Raw genomic sequence first — 19,374 nt, 5'->3', positions numbered from 1 at the left:
GTTATAGCGTGAATAGAGAGTAAAACTAGCAAAGAAATTTTACTTGAGTTTTTACTTTGCTCTTTTGAACTCAGAGCCTAGCAAATTGAAAGTTCAAATGAGAAAATCAACCTTTTCTTTTAGGAATTACCAAACTCAATTTCCTCTTCTCTTTTTCTTGATGTGTAGGTATTTAAGAAGATTATTTTAATTCAGACAAACCAAATTATTGCAAACATTTCTGCTGTTGTTTCAAAGTGCATACCAGATTAAAACCTCTGAAATTATGTGGTACCCCAGAGAATGTGCTAAACTATAGCATTTTCAAGCAAAATGCATTTATTTTTATTTTAAGAAGATTTCAGGTAACACTTTGCATCCGGCTGTGGCTTTTAGGAGTGGGGAGCTGTAACTGTGTCTGTGGTAGGCATAGTCTGAATTAACAGTGAAAATGCTTCCAAATGAATGTTTAGGTCTGGACAGAGACCTTATCCAGACTACAGACTTACTCTGCCATGTTGATAGCATTTTCTAGCTGCTCTGCACTGCCTTTTTACCCTCTTCTGGCAGAAGGAGGAAACAAAGGCATATCGAGGGTCTCTGTCACCGGGCAACTCACCGGGTGAGGGCAGGACGCAGAAGAACCTGCAGACACCTGCCCTCCACTTCAGAGAAGATGCTTGTTTTTATCCCTCTTTTCCTGTATCCTTCCCCGCAATTTATCAAATGTTGTTTAGGGAATGAAACTTCAGATCAGCAGTTCTGATTGAACTTTTATCCTCTGGCTAGTTAATTTTATTTGAAAATTAAGAGTTTCCTATTCAAGGCTCTGTAAGTAGATAGCTGTAAGTACTGCATTTTAAGCAACATAGTTTGTTGTGCTGAGACCTAGTCAGTTAAACTCATCAGATGTCAGTTAACCATTTTATTGTAAAAGCAAAAGCTTCCCTTCTTTTGTTAATTAAGAAATACTTTGTAATTAATATTCACTTAACCCTCAATGGTCTAAATTATGGAGAAAAGAGGGAATTTGGTGTCAGTGCTGGTCTAAATAATGAGGAAAGAGGGGATTGGGCATCAGTGGTGGTCTAAATTTTGAGCAAAGAGAGATCTTGCTGTTGGTGCTGGCCTTGGGCCTGTTTCTCTGCCGGGCCTGACGCAGAGGTGAGCTCACAGCTCCTATTGGGCTCTCTCGATGGGCAGCTGTTTCCTCCTGGATTGCAGCTGAACGACTGATGCTGTGTGGCATTTCTCTTGGAATATTTGTCCAAAAGATGACTTCCCTGGGTCTTAACAAGAAAGGAAATAACAGAAGGTCTGTCCGGTGTTTTTATTTTTTTTTATTTCTTTAATTTTTATTCATTTATTTATTTTTTGGCTGCATTGGGCCTTCGTTGCTGCGCACGGGCTTTCTCTAGTTGCGGCGAGCGGGGGCCTGCTCTTCATTGCAGTGCGCAGGCTTCTCATTGTGGTGGCTTCTCTTGTTGCAGAACATGGGCTCTAGGCGCACGGGCTTCAGTAGTTGTGGCACGCGGGCTCAGTAGTTGTGGCGCACGGGCTTAGTTGCTCCACGACATGTGGGATCTTCCTGGACCAGGGCTCCAACCCGTGTCCCCTAGCATTGGCAGGCGGAGTCTTAACCACTGCACCACAGGGAAGCCCCTATCAGGTGGTTTTAAATAAAGGATACCAGTGCCCAATGTGAACCTATCTTTACTTTCTTTGTGTGTTATTTAGAATTAAAACTTTGAGGTGTCAACTCTGAACCTCTGTGCTGTGAACAGTTTTGGATGAAAGATGGTCACTTGCACGCGGTGTGAAGTGCGGTTTTGTGAATGTTTTAGTGATTCCCAAGGAGTCAATTGGCAGGCTAGGTTCATCAATGGCAGCGGTTGAGTGTGAGTTACTAAACCTCCTAAAGTTTGTCTCTTGGCATGAGTAGGACAGTATTCACTCGGTTGGCTGTTTTTTGTTTTTTTTTTGCGGTACGCGGGCCTCTCACTGCTGTGGCCTCTCCCGTTGCGGAGCACAGGCTCCGGACGCGCAGGCTCAGTGGCCATGGCTCACGGGTCCAGCCGCTCTGCGGCATGTGGGATCCTCCCAGACCGGGGCACAAACCCGTGTCCCCTGCATCGGCGGGCGGGCTCTCAACCACTGCACCACCAGGGAAGCCCTGGCTGTTTTTTTTTTTTTCCGGTACGCAGGCCCCTCACTGTTGTGGCCTCTCCCGTTGCGGAGCACAGGCTCCGGACGCGCAGGCCCAGTGGCCATGGCTCACGGGCCCAGCCGCTCCGCGGCATGTGGGATCCTCCCGGACCGGGGTACGAACCCGTGTCGCCTGCATCAGCAGGCGGACTCTCAACCACTGCGCCACCAGGAAAGCCCCCTGGCTGTTTTTTAATGTAATGGAAACCTAGGCCAAGAGGATTATATAGAAAGTGGATTGTTTTGTTTTTAACAACATCAAGAATACTTCTCATATTTTCTTTCTTTTTAAAAATTTTTTGGTATGCGTGAAATTTAGACTGAGATGAATTTGCTCATTAAACTTAACAGTTAATGAATATTTGCTCTGGGCTTTGTTTTATATGAAGAAGACACAGTTCTTGCTCTGGGGAACTCACAGTTAGGGTGGGCAGCCACGGGAAAATTGCAGGCATATGCGGGACTCTGGCCAGAGAACTAGGGGAGGGAGGCATGGGGTGCTGGGGGGTGCAGGGGGAGGCGCTGGCCCCACACTAGAGGGACTGATGCCTAACTGAGAGTGAGGGAAAGGGAAAGGGGGAGTTCACCAAGTGCCCATCAAGGGAAGTGGGCCTCTGCGGGGAGTGGGGGGGGCGGGCAGAGAAGAGAGTGCAGACCAAATGCAGAGGTAAGAAAAGACAAGGTGAGCCTGGGGATCTGGGGGGCTGCCGCTGAGTGGAGCACGGCACGTGAGCCGGAGCTGTGGTTCTCCAGGGTCCCCAGACCAGCAGTGTCAGCCGCCCGGGAACCGGTCACCACCCCCAGAGCAACTCAGGGGCCCTGGGCGGTTGCTGGGCTCCGAGATCCGCACTTGCTTCTGGTCCCTGGGCAGCTGTTGGGGAATCTTAATTAGAAAGAGTGACCGACCTGGTCAGATTTTCATTTTTAAAAAAGCAAAACCCCAAAAGCCCCATTGACATGGAGAATGGCTTGAAAGGGGATGAGACTGAAGAGGAGCCTGCTTTCACCAGGGCAGTGCCAGCGTGAAGGGGGAAGGCCAAGAGTTCCCCTTGTGGGCCCCAGGCCAGGGCTGGTGTGGTGAGGGCCCTGGGGGGGACAGGGTCTGGAGGCCGCAGGGGAGCCAGACGCTGATGGCTTGGAGAGGCTGAGTGAGAACGCTGAGTAGGACAGGCTTCCGCCACCTCCGCTTTGCTGAGGCTGGTACAAGAATGGAAGCCAGCTGAACTTCTGTAGCAATTAATAATCCAGCAACAGACAGAAAGGCCTTTAATTCTAGATTATTTCTATCAGCTTTCTGAATTGTCTGACATAACAGTAGTCTTGATAGTTGTGTAAAGTAGTGAATTTAAGAACAGAAAGGACTGTCCTATTTCTCCAGTTCTCTGTAAATGTTTTCTGGAATGGTGGGAGGGTGGGAAGGAAGGAAGGCAGAATGCTGCAGGAGTCATCTCCGTGGCTGCCTCTCTGCCTGGTAATCACTTACCCGGGTGATCCTGCCATCCCCCCCACAAGGTTGTCATTCTTGTTGGAATGAACGGATGGCCGTCAGATCAGAGGGTAGGGGGCCCACTGCTGGAAGCCCAAGGCCTCTCAGTGACCTTGGATGTGAGAACTCACTGTGCTCACCAGCGTGGAGTTGGTCCTGGCCAATGTGGGTCTGGTGCAGTGTTAGCCTGGTGATGAATTGGCACTCACGCATGTCCACTGATGCAGCTGTCTTTACTCAGGTGGTACCAGCACCTGCCCCACTGTCAAGGAGTGGTTTGTGTACTCTGGGAACCCACTGAGGCAGCCGGACCTCGTCAGGCCTCTGCAGATGAGCATTCCAGGTACAGACAGCCCTGATTGAAATAAATCATTGATTTGTTGATGTGATGCAAGTCCAGTACTGATCTCTGTGGAAACATACTTTTCCAGAACTGTACACGTACTAATTTTCATTTCTACCGTGGGTCCCAGAGCAATGTATCTAATAAAGTTCTAAAACACCTGAGGAAAGGGCGTTATACCGATTTTCCCGGGGCCAGTCTGCCGAATCGTCCTGCCTCGTTCCCCTCCCACTGCTCAAGGTGCATGCGGGGCGGGGGGTGGGGGGGGAAGAAAGGTCATCATGGGTCGGGCCCCAGGACCTGACGCCTGGCCGTCACTCAGTGAAACCCACCCAACTAACAAGGCTGGGTTCTTGCTACTCTGTTTGAGTCAGTTCTCGTCTTGTTCCCACCACTGAAAGTGGGCTTGAGGAACTGGGAAGGGGAGGCGAAGAAAAGTTATTTTAACTGGAAAAAAGGTTTTTTCAAGGGAGGTATCTTAAAACACATAATGGGAGGGGAGGAAAAAACAAAGTTCTCCTAAAAATTAGTTGAAGTAAATCCTTCCTTCCTGTGAGTTCTTAGTATCTGAAAAAGGTCAAGCATGCTTGTAGCAGATAGTGTTTTACGTACAGACAGCTGAAGAAGAGGGCTTTAGGGTTTATTTTAGTGGCCCTCGTTATGTTTTGGAAAACAAATACTTTTCTAAAACTTTTATATTCCGTTTTTGTATGTATTAAATTCTCTTAAGTCACTATTATTTTCTATCACTCAAGCCTATAATTTACCAAATAAGGATTGAACACTGCAAAACATTTTTCTTATAAGTGGAATTGTATAGGGAGAGAAGTTGAAGGAATATTTCCTTACTCTCTCAGTTGGTGAGTGATATACTCAGACCTAAAAAGGTGCTTATCACAAAAACAAATTAAGATGAATTGACATTTGGTTTTACAGCAAGAAGTATTTTTAAAGGATAGCCAAAACCGTTTCCCAGAAATGTTCTGCTATGTATGTAATTTTCATTTTATAGGATCTTTCCAAAAATAATGTGGAAAGTGATTGTGATAGTTCTTTTCCTCATTTGAATTATGGAGAATATTTGGTTATTCATTATTATGAGTTAATTTTAGAAACCACTCCATATAAGGCTTTAATAAGCTCTAGAAGTCATTCATTTATCAGAGAGGCTGCTTCTGGGTCTTGTGAACCACAGGTTTGTGCGTGTGGCACACCCAGACTGCAGTTGGGACTCTGCTTCCAGAAGGAGCTGGGGACGGCACGTCTGCCATCACTAGGAAACTGGAAATGGGATCTTGAACTTTTGTTGCAGGTGGTTGAGATGAATTACTCTGTTCATGCTTATGTTAGTAGTGATACAAGATGACAAGATTTTTATGTAAATAGCTTTCTATATCCATGAGGAAAAATGCCAAGTGGTTTTAGACTAAATTGGAAAATGGACTAGCTAATTCCCGTCTCGGGTGTTTTCCAACCTCACCCTGACATGTGGGAGTAAAACCAGTGGACTCCTGCTGCTTGATCCTCACCTTGGCAGGCCCCTTGTGCACAGGTGCAAGGTGTCCTTGCTGCCTGATTAAAGCCATCCTTTCCAGCCAGGCCAGCGGCGCTGCTAGAGCTGTTGCTCTAGGGGAGACCGTGTCTGATCCTTCTTGTTCTCCTGAGATGGTGCCATTAGGTTGGTATCATGGATGTTACATTTTCAGTGAGTCTCCCCATGTAGTGGCCAATGTAGAAAAAAAGACTTTTTCCTCTAACAGCACACGTGATTTAACACTTGCTTTCTTAAATGGTGGAAATAAAAAATAAATCAGATGTTTTTTAACAAAGTGGAAAGGAGACAGAAGGGGAGCAGAAAAATTATAAAGATTACCTAAAAATTAGGTAAGAGTTAAAAGGGGGAAAGAATTATAAATGACCAGCCAGGGAGCAGAAAAATTAATTTCATTACTAGTATATTTTATTCATGGAGCTCATTTACATGCATATATTCCATCCACATCCCCATCTTAATGTGTGTGTACATATACACACATCCAGATGTACTAGCTATATTACGTTTATAATTGTATAGATATTACAATATGTCATGAAAGATGATGTTCCTGGTAACACAAGAAGGGTGTACCTTGAAATTTCGCTTCCTTTCCCCAGACGACCCTTACAGGATCCTTGCGTCCATGTGTGTTTGTTCATTCATCACACTTCACTTACGGATGTTCTGCATTTTGTGGTGTCTTGGACCACATAACAGGGAAGCATTTGAAATAGCTTTCTAGCTCTAGAACTGGAGATTCTTCTTTAGACAAAGTGTAGATGATTTCTTTTTTCTTCACAGAGCCATTTTTTAGTCATAATAAGCATATCCTTATTTTACAAACCTAGGAAAGCTGATTGCACGTATCTAATTGGTAATTTGTGTGTCTGTTGGGGTGGCCAAAAGTTCATTCGTTTTTTCCGTAAGGTGGCTCTAGTAGCACTTAGTTATCTTTAACTTCATTCAAAACAGTTCTGTTAGATTGTATGTGACAGCTGTCATATCAGCATGCGTTTAATAAAAGACTTACCAAAATTGGTGAATTTTTGTGTAGCCATTTTAACATTGAAGATGGAAGAAAAAAAGCAACATTTTTGGCATATTTTGCTTTATTATTTCAAGATAGGTAAAAATGTAACCGAAATGCAAAAAAAGATTTGTGCAGTGTATGGAAAAGGTGCTGTGACTGATCGAATGTGTCAAAAGTGGTTTGCGAAGTTCCATGCTGGAGATTTCTCACTGGATGATGCTCCACGGTCGGGTAAACCAGTTGAAGTTGGTAGTGATAAAATCGAGACATTAACTGAGAACAATCAACGTTATTCCATGCAGGAGACAGCCGACATGCTCAAAATATCCAAGTCAAGAGCTGAAAATGATTTGCACCAGCTGGTTATGTGGATGTTTGGGTTCCACATAAGTTAAGCGAAAAAAACCTTCTTGACCGTATTTCCACATGTAATTCTCTACTGAAATGTAATGAAAACATTCCGTTTTTAGAACAAATTGTGACAGGTGATGAAAAGTGGTTACTGTACAATAATGTGGAACGGAAGAGATCGTGGGGCAAGCAAAATGAACCACCACCAACCATACCAAATGCCAGTCTTCAGCCAAAGAAGGTGATGTTGTGTATATGGTGGGATTGGAAGGAAGTCCTTTATTATGAGCTCCTTCCGGAAAACCAAACGATTAATTCCAACCGGTACTGTTCCCAATTAAACCAACTGAAAGCAGCACTCGACGAAAAGCATCCAGAATTAGTCAACAGAAAATGCATAATCTTTCATCAGGATAACGCAAGGCCGCGTGTTTCTTTGATGACCAGGCAAAAACTGTTTACAGCTTGGCTGGGAAGTTCTGATTCATCCTCTGTATTCACCAGACATTGCACCTTTGGATTTCCATTTATTTTGGTCTTTACAAAATTCTCTTAATGGAAAAAATTTCCATTCCCTGGAAGACTGTAAAAGGCACCTGGAACAGTTCTTTGCTCAAAAAGATAAAAATTTGGGGAAGATGGAATTATGAAGTTGCCTGAAAGATGGCAGAAGGTAGTGGAACAAAAGGGTGAATACATTGTTGAATAAAGTTCTTGGTGAAAATGAATAATGCGTCTTTCATTTTTACTTAAAAACTGAGGGCACTTTTTGGCCAACCCAATAGAATGATTTTTTTAAAGTGTTGTTCAAGAATCAGTGAGTAAACTTAGTATTTCTTGGCTATGTAAAGATGTTTGACTCACTAGAATCTTGCAGATCATCTTAGAAGACTATTTTATAAAATGAAATGAGGTGGAGTGGTGTATTTTATGATAAGAAGGGGCTATATTTGACTCCTTCCATCATTTGGTAAACAGCTATAGTGAAGTTTTCTTGTTTCAGCTCCTCTTAACATGTACTGTTGAAGGTTTCCATCTTGACACTTGTTAATACAGGTGAAAAAAGTGTTGTCACATCTTGGAGGTTTCTGTGGGTGGTAACTGGAGGTCACCAACCTGCTCTGTGGGTGAGAGCGTGTGCTCCTCGTGAGGAGATGCTGTCAGGGCCCCAGCCTCTGAAGTCACCTCCCTGATGTTGTGGATTAGAATAAGTGGATTTAAAACCTCAGTCGTGTTTTTCTTCCATTTGTGAAGATAATTGGAAGCTGTGTCAACTAAACGTTACAAATACGCGTATGAGCCACAAGCCAGTGGTTGGACTTTGCACTGACTGCTTTTTATGCCTGATTCACTATATCTTGAATGTATTAGGTAGAAGCAGTATAACACTGTCATTTTGCAAGCATGAAATTAGCTCACCCATGGAAGTTTAGAGTTTAATATATTGAGATGTCAACTCATTCTAGTCCGTTTATATCTGAATGAATTTTTTTACTTATTGTAAATAAGCTACTGAAGTTTATCCAACCAGAATAAAGATTCAGTTTGCATGTGAGTAGTCAGCGTTTTTTATTTTGTCTTTTTTTGGCCAGGGGTGCTCTTTCAAACAGAATGCTAAATAAATATTCATTTAAATCAGACTTATGAATTAAAACCTTCATAAGTAAACTTGAGACACACAGTGTATGCAGGTTAATCTCTGGAAGTGTCACCTCTCTCGTTCTCAGAGTGCACACAGACCAGTTTTATGGTTTCTTACCCTAGGAACATGCAAGGAGAATAATCATAGGATAACTCTAAAACCCAGCGATTACATTATTTCCATGTAGAAAGCACACAGAAATGCCATGGCTTAGAGTGGAGGAGTGTGTTCATTCACTCGTGCACTTATAGCTGTAAAAGCACACTCCGGACCATTGCTTTGTTACTAGTGAGGCATCCAGCAGCCTCCACCCTGGGGTGGGTCCTCCCAGGCATCTCAGACAGTCTTCCAAGTTGTCATTCACAGAAATGACCACTTCCCTTGTCCTTCTGCGTGCCCCTCCAGGGCTCGGTTGCTCCGAAAAGCCTTGAGACTTTCCTGTCTGTCCACGGATTCAGGCAAAAACCTTTGCCAAGTGACAGAATTTGGTTTTTGAAACTGATGTGTTTCAGAGGCAGTGTATTGTAGTTGGTGACCTACAGACCAGGTCACCTGCTGAGATCTCTGGACTGTTCTTTGGAACATCCCAGCTGCCCATGGAACTCTGGGTAAAGTGTAAGGGCTACCCTTGATCTTTTCTGGCAGAGTTACACGATTTTCTCATATGGTGAGATCTTTTTACTTTGCTATTTTCAACTATTTAAAAAATGTGAAAGTCATTAATAGTTTATGGGCTGTACAAAAACAGACAATGAGCTGGATTTTGCCCACAGGCTGCTATTTGCAGACCCCTGCAAGATGATTGTTTTCCGGAAAAGCGTGTTTCTGAGAAGGAATAGCTGACCCTGTGATTCTCTTGGAATAATATTTCTATCTTAAAGACTAGTGCCGTTGGTTTTTTTTGTTTTTGCCAAAACAAAATTACCTTCATTTTCTTTCTTCCAAGGGAAAAGGTGATTTAATAACTAATGAAAAAGTATTTTGGGGAGGAAGGAACACTTCAGCCATATCAGAAATGCAAGTGGCTTTTGCTGGGCTGTTTTCACTTCTGATGGTGGGAAATACACACCTGAGAATATTGAAGGACATTGTGAGAAGCATAAACAGAAAAGGGGAAGAACTTACTTTTTTGAGTCACTTAATTCTGATACCATTTGGTTAGTGAGTTTTGTTTTCTTAGTGAAGCTGTGGGATGGTTAGGTCCAGCCGTCCTTGCACTTGAGGATGCCTTACAGCCACAGGACCTACAGAAAGTCACAGCTGCTGCTCTTGGCAGGACCTGGCCCAGCCCAGGCCTGGCCCCTCTGGGCAGAAGGAGCAGGGCTGCTGTGTCTTCCTCCAGACTCGTGCTGCCATTGATGGTGACTTGGGTAAATGAGTGAGAAGTTTTTCTTTTCTTTGATTTTAATAATTTAAACATATATATGAAATGTAGGAATAAAACACAAATTTAGTAGAATTTTAATATTTTAGGAATTTCTGTTTAATAGTTCTAGGGATGTGCTTTCCAAAGCATGGGGCTCACAGGTGCCCTGCTTATCCCAGTCTCTAGTTTGTTCAGTGCAGACTCCTAGGTACTTTACCTAGCAAAGCAGAATTTCTGCATACAGACCCCAGGAAATGTATTTTTTACAATTTTGGCAGCTGGTTCTTCTGCACAGTGAAGTTTGAAAACCACTAGTCTGGGGAAATAACAGCAAACTAACAGCAAATAGGTGGTGTTTCCACCAAGCACCCCATCGCAGCTGTGCTGTGTCTCACGCCCTAAGACAGTACAGCGAGCAACACGGGTAGGAAAAAGCCCTCTTCCCCCACAATGTAGCCATTTAAAAAAAGAAGACTGGTTTCAGTGAAATACATATATGCTGACCTTTTAGGGTTTCTGCTTGTTTAAACCAGGAAGTTCTGTTCATGTTTATTTCCAGTTGCTTTACACTTTAAAGCCCACGGATATCGGGAAGGGAAGAGGTTAGTGCCCTTTATTCCTTTTATCGTATTTCTGCAGACGCGTGTTATAACCTGCTAGTGCAAAGAATAACGGTAAATGGACTTTCCTCTAACTAGGGGGAACGCCTAGTTTGAAGCTGCTGTGGCTGAGCCAAGAGGCAGGACTACAGGCCCAGCGCTTGGACACACTCCTGGCCTGTTTTGACCTTTCCTCCTCGCGAGAAGAGCTGCAGGTGGTCGAGAGCCCCTTTCAAGCGTTGTGCTGCCTCCTGATCTACCTCTTTGTGCAGGTAACCTCCTTTCCTGTCGAAGCTGCTGCTGTCACCCCTCACTCCTGGCCCTCGCCTTTGGTGGGATGTGGTGCTCTGGGATGTAGCCGTGGGTTGGTCCCCTGCACCATCTCTGCCCAGTGTCTGTTCTATAAACTCCAGTCCTTCCAAATGCTCGGACTCAAGTGAGGGTTCCGTGTGGGCGTACATTTGAGAAGCCCCGTCTGCTGCCGGACTTAGAGGTGGGCGCTGCACCTAAGTGTGATGGAGACTTGAGGCGTCTGACCCATGCAGGAGCCCTGTTGCACTTTGCTCACGCTTGCTGAGCTTTTTGGGCTCTGGACTGTTCCTGTGTCCCTATGTGGGTGGTGGTTCCTGTTGGTGGGGTTTCACGTAATGGTGAGAAGGTCCAGCGCTGCAGTCCGGCTGACCTGGCTAGAGTCACAGCTCTTCTCAGAAGCACAGAGCTACCAAGGGAGACTACTTCAACTTTCCTAAGTCATCTAACAAACGTTCGCTTTTCCACCTGCGAACGGGATCACACCTTCTTCCTGAGGCTACTGGCCAGGCATTCTGTAGAAGGCGAGAAGTGTCCTGCACAGGTGCCCAGAGAAAAGCCCACCAGGGTGGTTGCCGCTGTCAGCCACCCCCACCCGCGGAGCTGGGCCACGCACGGGGTGGAGAAGGCCACAGCCACGCGTGGGGAGGTGCCGCCAGCTCCTCGTTCGTGCGGTTTGTTAGTTTATGCAGGGAGCTTACAAGGGCCACTGAAAACATTCGCCTCTTATTAGTTTCCACGTGCATGATAACGTTGGGACGCCTCAACAAAAGAAGGGCTTAAATACCTTCCATCTCCTGCTTCCCTTCCCCAGCTGAACTGTTTGTACAGGTCCTTTGCCATCAAGTGTCTGTTTCTTTAGCCATGTAGACCTTCTTACCAGCTTTCCTGATCCCCAGTAGCTGTCCCCTCCTCTGGTCTCCGTAGGTGATAGGTCTGCATCTGCTTTGCCGTAACTATCAAGTTTTCATTTGTCTGGAATAGAAAATTATGTTTCTGTTTTTCAAACCTGAATTCATTGTCTTTAAGAAACTTATGGTAGAATTACATTTCAGGGGAATCATATACTGATTTTTCCTTTCTAAAAGTCCTCTGTCATTTTATAGCTAGTCCTGTATTTTGCATTTTGTACAAACGTGGTATATATAGTTAAATCACCCTTAGAGATTTTATTGCTTCTTTATTGGTTTCACATGCACCTGTATCAACTTTAGTTTTGCGTAGAATTTTCCTTTATTTGCACCAGACTCAGCAAAGTGTAAATCAATAAATGATGGCAGGGTTATTTAGTATTTAAATGTAAAAATATATTTCTTTTTACATTTTTACTAAATGTACATGCATGTATTGTCAGTTAATATTTTCTGTCAATTGTTTATGAATCTACAGGTGGCTGAGGTGGACCCATAGAGGGAATTGGGAAGTGGTAGATGACCAATAACTGAGTTTTCTCCTCCAGAAGGATCAGTGGTTTTCTTCTCAGTACTCCTTGTGAACATACGGATAGTGATGCCATGTGTCAGCGCTCCTAGGACTACGCTTTGCATTATTTTTTTCCAGCAGTAGAGATAGTCCTTGAACCCATTCACAGTCACCCGATACAGCGCTGCTTTCTTGTCAGCTGTGCAAGTGATCGTTAGTTATGAAAATCCACTTCCAACAGGAAAAAAATGCCAAATCACAGAACAGTCACTTTACATCTCATATTTATATAACCCTGAAGCAAGACAAGCATCAGGAAAACTTCTACTTTTACCTTCTTTACACTAGTAACTGCCTTTTCAGTGAACATCTCTTTAGTGTAAGTAAGTCAGCATGAGATAGACTCAGTGTTGGCTTGACTTGCAAGGACACATTCAAATTGGAACTTTTTAAAACTAGAAAACAAATCGACACATCAGCGTTGTCCCTCAGATCAAAAGGTACTGTACTGTGCTGTTATTCACGGGGATAACTTCTCTCAGGATTAATAAGACTAAAAAGGTAATTTTTAAAAGATACTGTACTTTTATATAGTTAAGGTTATATTAGATGTTTTGATGTGCTATACGGGTTAACTACATACTGTTCAGTGCACAGAACCTGTAGAGAAACAAAACCCTCTCTTTTGTTCACTTGGATTCGTACCTCCAAGTCAGCAGCATTTTTTATCAGAGGCTTATCTGAGAAGCTTTCCTGGGAGTGTAAGTTTGCATCATAGAAAGTTTACATATTTTTTATAATCTATACTGGAGCAAATACTTTATAATAATAATATCCATTATACAAAATTCTAAAAAATTGGTATTACTAAGACTTGCCTCCTCTGATATGTTATAGATTTGTTAATTACAAAGGTGGTGGCAGAGTATGAAATAGGTTAACTGAAAAAAATAGGACATGAAAGAGTTATTCCTTTCTCATAGGTAGTGTCTTTTAAAATCAGCCTTCTGCAGAAGTTGCTAATGGCAAGAAGTAGAACTAACTGCTGACAAACCTGTCTAAGCAGAGAGAGGTGAGGGTTTATGGGTTTAAAAAAAATACTTCCTGCTTGGCCTTGCTTCTGTGGATGGGGATCTTTTTCCTTGGTCACGAGTGCTGCACGTTTGTAGATTTCTTGGTTTTCCCCTGAAATAATTACAGCTGTCATTTATACAAAGGCAGCAACTATTTTGGAGTAAACATGGAAATGGACAGTGACGGGACCAGGGTGGCATTTGGTGGCTGAGCCTTGTGACCCTGTGAGGAGGGTGCAGAGGTGTTGCCGATGGCCGGGCCTGGCGCCGTCTTTGATCTCCATCCCCTCCTCCTTTCCAGGGTCCATCTCTTTCTCCATATCTCTGTCTCTCCTTGCTTCTCACTCACACTTTGGTTAGACTCTTTGATTCCACAAAGGATGGGAGGGGACTCATATCTGGGGAATCCTGGTTTCCTTTAAACTGGGATCTGAGGACACAGTTGATGTCTGGGGCTGGCAAGGGTGGGTGTTTATCCCAGCTCTGATCACTCTGGCTCAGGCCAGCTGTGGGTGCTCTCCGTCTGCAAACCCCTGAATTGTCAGTTCTGGAAATATGTGTCAAAACTTGATGACCTGTGTTGCTCCAAGACTTAGACTTGGTCATAGCTCAGGCTTTCCCCAGGCGCTCTGGAGCGTTCTGCCTTGCTAATGAGTAACAGGCTCCCCAGTCCAGCTTGGCCCTAGGTGTCGTGGAGATTTTCACACCAGGGACTGTGGGTGGTGGGAGAAAAGACCCTGCTCACCTCCACTGGCGTCTCTTGTGCTGCCTCTGTGTGTGTGTGTGTGTGTGTGTGTGTGTGTGTGTGTGTGTGTGTGTGTGCACGCACATGCATGTGTCCCCTGCCTATATTTGGTCCGAGCTGGTTTTCCTGGGGCTGACGCTGGCTCTCTCTCCCACGCAGGTGGACACCCTCTGTCTGGAGGATCTACATGCCTTTATTGCACAGGCCCTGTGCCTCGAAGGAAAGACCACCATGGAGCTTGCAGACTTGCAGGTACTGACTGTCACACCTCTAAGGATGGCCCGCCTGATGAAAGGGGTGGCACACTTGCCAGCCTTCTTTACATTTGGTTGTTTTACAGGAACATTCCCCATGACTTATTTATTTTGTAACTGGAAATTTTTACCTTTTGAACCCCTTGACCCATTTGGCCCACCTCCTACCCCGCCTCTGGCAACCACTAATCTGTTCTCTGTGTCTATCAGTTTGTTTTTGTTTTTGTTTTTGTTTTTGTTTTGTTTTGTTTTGTTTTAAGATTCCACATAGAAGTGAAATCGTATGTCATTTGTCTTCCTCTGATTTATTTCACTTAGCGTCATGCCCTCAATCCATGTTGTCACAAATGACGAGATTTCATTCTTTTTTTACGGCTGAATAATATTCCATTGTGTGTGTGTATGTATGTGTGTGTGTGTAACAGTTTCTTTATCCATTGCACTCATCGGTGGACACTTACACTTAGGTTGTTTGCGTGTCTTGGCTGTTGTAAATAGTGCTGCCGTGAACATAGGAGTGCAGATCTCCTCGAGATAGTATTTTTATTTTTTTCTGATAAATACCCAGAAGTGGAATTGCTGGATCATATAGTAGTTCTATTTTTAACTTTTAAGAGCCTCCATGCTGTTTTTCAGAGTGGCTGCACCAATTTACGTTCCCACCAATGGTGCATAAAGGTTCCCTTTTCTCCACACCCTCTCCAACATTTGTTATTTCTTGCTTTTTGATGATGGCCATTCTAACAGTTATGAGGTGATATCTCATTGTGGTTTTGGTTTGCATTTCCCTGATGATTAGTGATGTTGAGTACCTTTTCATGTCCCTGTTGGCCATCTGTATGTGTTCTTTGGAAAAATGTCTATTCAGATCTTCTGCCCATTTTTTAATCAGATTGTTTTGTTTTTTTGCTATTGAGTTGTATGAGTTATTTATATATTTTGAATATTAACCCCTTGTCAGATACATGATTTGCAAATGATTTCTCCCATTCAGTAGGTTACCTTTTCATTTTGTTGATGGTTTCCTTTTCCGTGCAGAAGATTTTTTTCCTTTTTTTTCGGTATGGTTGATGTACAATAGTATATGTTACAGGTATACAGCACAATGATTCACAGTTTTAAAGGTTATATTCCATTTATAGTTTTTATAGTTATAAAATATTGGCTTTATTCCCTGTGTTGTACAATATATCTGTGTAGCTTATTTTTTTTATACATAGTAGTTTATATCTTTTAATCTGCAGAAGCATTTTAGTTTGCTGTATTCTCACTTGTTTATTTTTGCCTTTGCTGCCTGTGCTTTGGGTGTCAAATCCAAAAAAGTCATTGCCAAGACTGATGTCAAGGAGCTTACTGCCTGTGTTTTTTTCTAGTAGTTTTATTTTTTCTGCTCTTATGTTCAAGTCTTTAATCCATTTTGAGTTGATCTTTGTGTATGGTGTAGATACAGTTTCATTGTTTTGTATATGACTGTCCAGTTTTCCCAATATCACTTGTAGAGACTGTCCTTTCCCCATGGTATATCCTTGGCTCCTTTGTTGACCACTTATGCATGGATTTTTTTCTGGGCTGTCTATTCTGTTCTGTTGATCTTTGTGTCTGTTTTTGTGACAGTACTAACTGTTTTGTTTACTGTAGCTTTGAGATACAGTCGGAAGTCAGGGAGTGTTATGCCTCCAGCTTTGTTCTTTTTTCTCAAGATGGCTTTGGCTATTTGGGGTCTTTTGTTCCATACAAATTTTAGGAGTGTCCTATTTCTGTGAAAAATGCCATTGGTATTTTGATTGGATTGCATGGAATCTGTAGATTGCCTTGGGTAGTATGGTCATTTTAACAATATTCATTCTTCCAATCCATGAGCATGGTATATCTTTCCATTTGTGGAAAGGTCCTTTTAAATGATATGTGTATTTACACGTTTATTAAAAATCCAGGTGATGGGGCTTCCCTGGTGGCGCAGTGGTTGAGAGTCCGCCTGCCGATGCAGGGGACCACGGGTTCGTGCCCCGGTCCGGGAAGATCCCACATACCACAGAGCGGCTGGGCCCGTGAGCCATGGCCGCTGAGCCTGCATGTCCGGAGCCTGTGCTCCGCAACGGGAGAGGCCACAACAGTGAGAGGCCCGCGTACCGCAAAAAAAAAAAAAAAATCCAGGTGATTAGATTATATTTGTAAAGATTATAGCACATTTTATATATATATACTGTACACACATTCATTTACAGACGTAGAAGTCTGCTATATATGAAATCAAAGAATACAGGAACTCTTAATCTGCAGGAATATAAAAAAAGAAAGAAGAAAAACAGTATTATTTGGCACTAAAAAAAAAAAAGACAGGCTTTTTTATAAAGCAGGGAAGGCAGTGACCAAGGACACTGGTCTCCTGGGTGCTGAGAGCACAGTGGGGCCAGGCCGTCCATCTGTCAGTCAGTCTCCAGTCGCTACTCTGTCCTCTCTGAATGCTGGGTATGTACTTGCTAGTTTTCCTGTCAGCGTCGTACCTGTCCATGTGTGCGTTCCGCCTACAGCTCTAGAGGACAGGGTCTGCTCACGTGGTCCTTTCATACTTGGTTTGTACAGCCCATAGGAACACACGTGCATGCGTATAGATAGAGATGCAGGTGCATGGCTAGCAGGGAAAGTCAGTTAAGTAGTATTCTGAATTGTATAGCAAATAAGTCCCCCGTCTTAAGCGACTTGAAAGGGGGAGGGTGGATTCTTAGATTCTTCTATCTGTATCATTTAAGACAGGGATACCTCAGCCAGAGAATAATCACGGGTAAGGTATCACATGTCATGATGTGTGAGTTCCTGTGGTCACTTGCCCCCGTCCTTTCCTGGTTCCTGCCCATCGGGCGGTGGTGGGAGGAGCCCTGGGCCTCAGGAACCCTGGCTCCTGCTGTGTCCTGTGAGCAGTACCTCTAACTTGGGTGCCCTGTGTGCCTGTCCAGGAATGTAAAAGGGGTGCACGTAGCTGCCTTGCTCACCCCCAGGGTTTCGTCAGACTTGGGCACGTGCCCAGAGTGTTGTGTAAAGTCCTCTATGAAGCTTACTGTCACTGAGCCTAGCGGAGCCCAGGCCTGGCGTCCCAGCCAGACTGCATGCTCTCAGAGCCTCTTTGCTCCGCCCCAGGGTGCTCCGTGGTTTAAATTTGCTTTCACTCTTTCCTTTTGGAATGAGCCAAAGAGACACTGGGGCTTTGTTTGCCTGTCAGTTCCTCTCTGCTGCATTGGGTCCCTGAAACCAACAAAACGATAAACCATCTGCTTTCAGGGGGAGGCCCCCAACTGCTGGAACATTCCAGGCTCACCTCTCCCACCCCCGGCGCTCGGGGAGACCTATCTGAGCCACCCCGAAGCCTAGCTTACAGGAGGTGGCTGGCATCTTTCCTGGCACTACCAGGGCTCCTTGGAAAGTTCTTGGTCTTTTTTTTTTTTTTTTTTCCCTTGCGGTACGCGGGCCTCTCACTGTTGTGGCCTCTTCCGTTGTGGAGCACAGGCTCCGGACGCGCAGGCCCAGCAACCACGGCTCACGGGCCCAGCCGCCCCGCGGCACATGGGATCCTCCCGGACCGGGGCACGAACCCGCATCCCCTGCATCGGCAGGCGGACTCCCAACCACTGCGCCACCAGGGAAGCCCTCTTGGTCATTTTTGATTGGGAAATTAAAAGGAAAAGAAATAGGAGTTAATGGAAAGGAAAATTCTGTTCTGAAATTCGAGCTGTACCACATTAGCAAGGGGTCTGCTGTGAGCATAGCATCTCATCGCCCCGGTGAGGATGTTTCAAGATTTACTGGACACGTGACGATTGGGGCTGCTCCACGGCTGGACCCTTTCTGCCGCCTATTGGGTGCCGGTCGAAGGCCCAGTGCTCAGCACATTTCGTATTGAAGGCAGTGCTGTGCCTTGGCGCTGAGTGCACGGGACCACAGGCAGTTCAGTCAGAGCCCTGTGTCTTGGGCTTAGACTCCAGAGTGTGTTGGAGCCACATTAAGAAGCCACAGCTCCTTTTCCACATGGGTTCCCCAGTGTCGTGTCATCCCCCCAGCAGCCATGCACCTCTCAGGTGGGGAGCAAACGCAGCGTGTGTGAAAAGCAGGTGTAGACGTCTTCATCGAGAGATCTCTACGTAATATTGCCTTGGCTGGTAAATCCTCACTTTCTAAATCACTCTAAGTCCCATAGGCAAAAATCAAAATGCTTTGAGGACGTATTGAGATCACATTCTTAGAGCGCATCAAAATAGCGTGCTTTGCTGAGTAACTCACTGGAACAGCCACAGAAACACAGGATTGTGTAAAAGTACACTCAGATTTAGAAAAATGCTTTCATTATAGGCAGCTCAAAATTGGATGAATGAGTGAATAGTAGAAATAGAATCTATTGAAAGTTTTAGTAGACTTTTTAAAGTTGTTTTGTAAACATAGGAGATGAGTGCTCCAGACAGATTAAATGAGATGAATGGGTAGGAAACCTGGTTTCCATATTTTCCTCATTTTAATTCTCTCTGGCATGCTTACGACTTTCAAATGCTTGTCCCAGGCAGGATATCGTTGAGTGACTTTGGGAGGGAAGAGAGGTAGTGAGAGGGCTCAGGGTGCCTGGAGCCCAGAGTCCAGAAGGCCTGGTGCCCAGCGGTGGCAGCAGTCCCAGTTTCGCGTGGTTTGTATCACAGTACAGGTCCTGGTACTCGGTCCAGAAGATGCGGTCTCTCCGGGTGAGCACGAGCGTTGTGAAGAGACCGTAAGGTGCACAGTGGGGAACACGGCTGACGAGCCCTTGAGGGAACTGGCCGTGAGGGCTGGTCACGCCTCCTCCCTGAGTCCATCTGCAGTGCTCAGACAGGTTCTCCGGGCGAGAGGAGCCCGGGGAGAATGGCTGTGCCCCTGGGAGGGGGCTGGGGGCCCTTGTTAAGTGAAGGCGTGTGGGTGTGAGGGCAGCGACGGAGCCGGCGGGACGCCTCCTTGAGAGTCGGGAGAGATCTCGGCCCGCCCTCCCAGGCCCGTAACGGTTCAGAAGGGTCGATCTC

General features: G+C 44.8%; 1 protein-coding gene across 12 annotated transcripts in view; it reads left to right on the top strand.

Annotated features, from left to right (window-relative positions):
* FAM120B (family with sequence similarity 120B) overlaps positions 1-19,374 on the top strand; it is an 89,334-nt gene that overhangs the window by 25,957 nt on the left and 44,003 nt on the right. For 9 of the 12 annotated variants that reach the window (XM_049695120.1, XM_049695118.1, XM_049695124.1 and 6 more), the window contains 3 exons: positions 3,912-4,013; positions 10,638-10,810; positions 14,247-14,339. In XM_049695120.1, coding sequence (XP_049551077.1) covers positions 3,912-4,013; positions 10,638-10,810; positions 14,247-14,339 — 368 coding nt within the window. Of the gene's footprint in view, positions 1-3,911; positions 4,014-10,637; positions 10,811-13,252; positions 13,364-14,246; positions 14,340-19,374 lie in introns of those variants that run through there. The other 3 variants (XM_033403951.2, XM_049695122.1, XM_049695121.1) reach the window with 3 other exon arrangements.

This window comes from Orcinus orca, chromosome 12, assembly GCF_937001465.1.
Source record: "Orcinus orca chromosome 12, mOrcOrc1.1, whole genome shotgun sequence".
In the NCBI taxonomy this organism is placed as follows: Eukaryota; Metazoa; Chordata; class Mammalia; order Artiodactyla; family Delphinidae; genus Orcinus; species Orcinus orca.
This window is presented reverse-complemented; position numbering and strand designations above follow the sequence as displayed.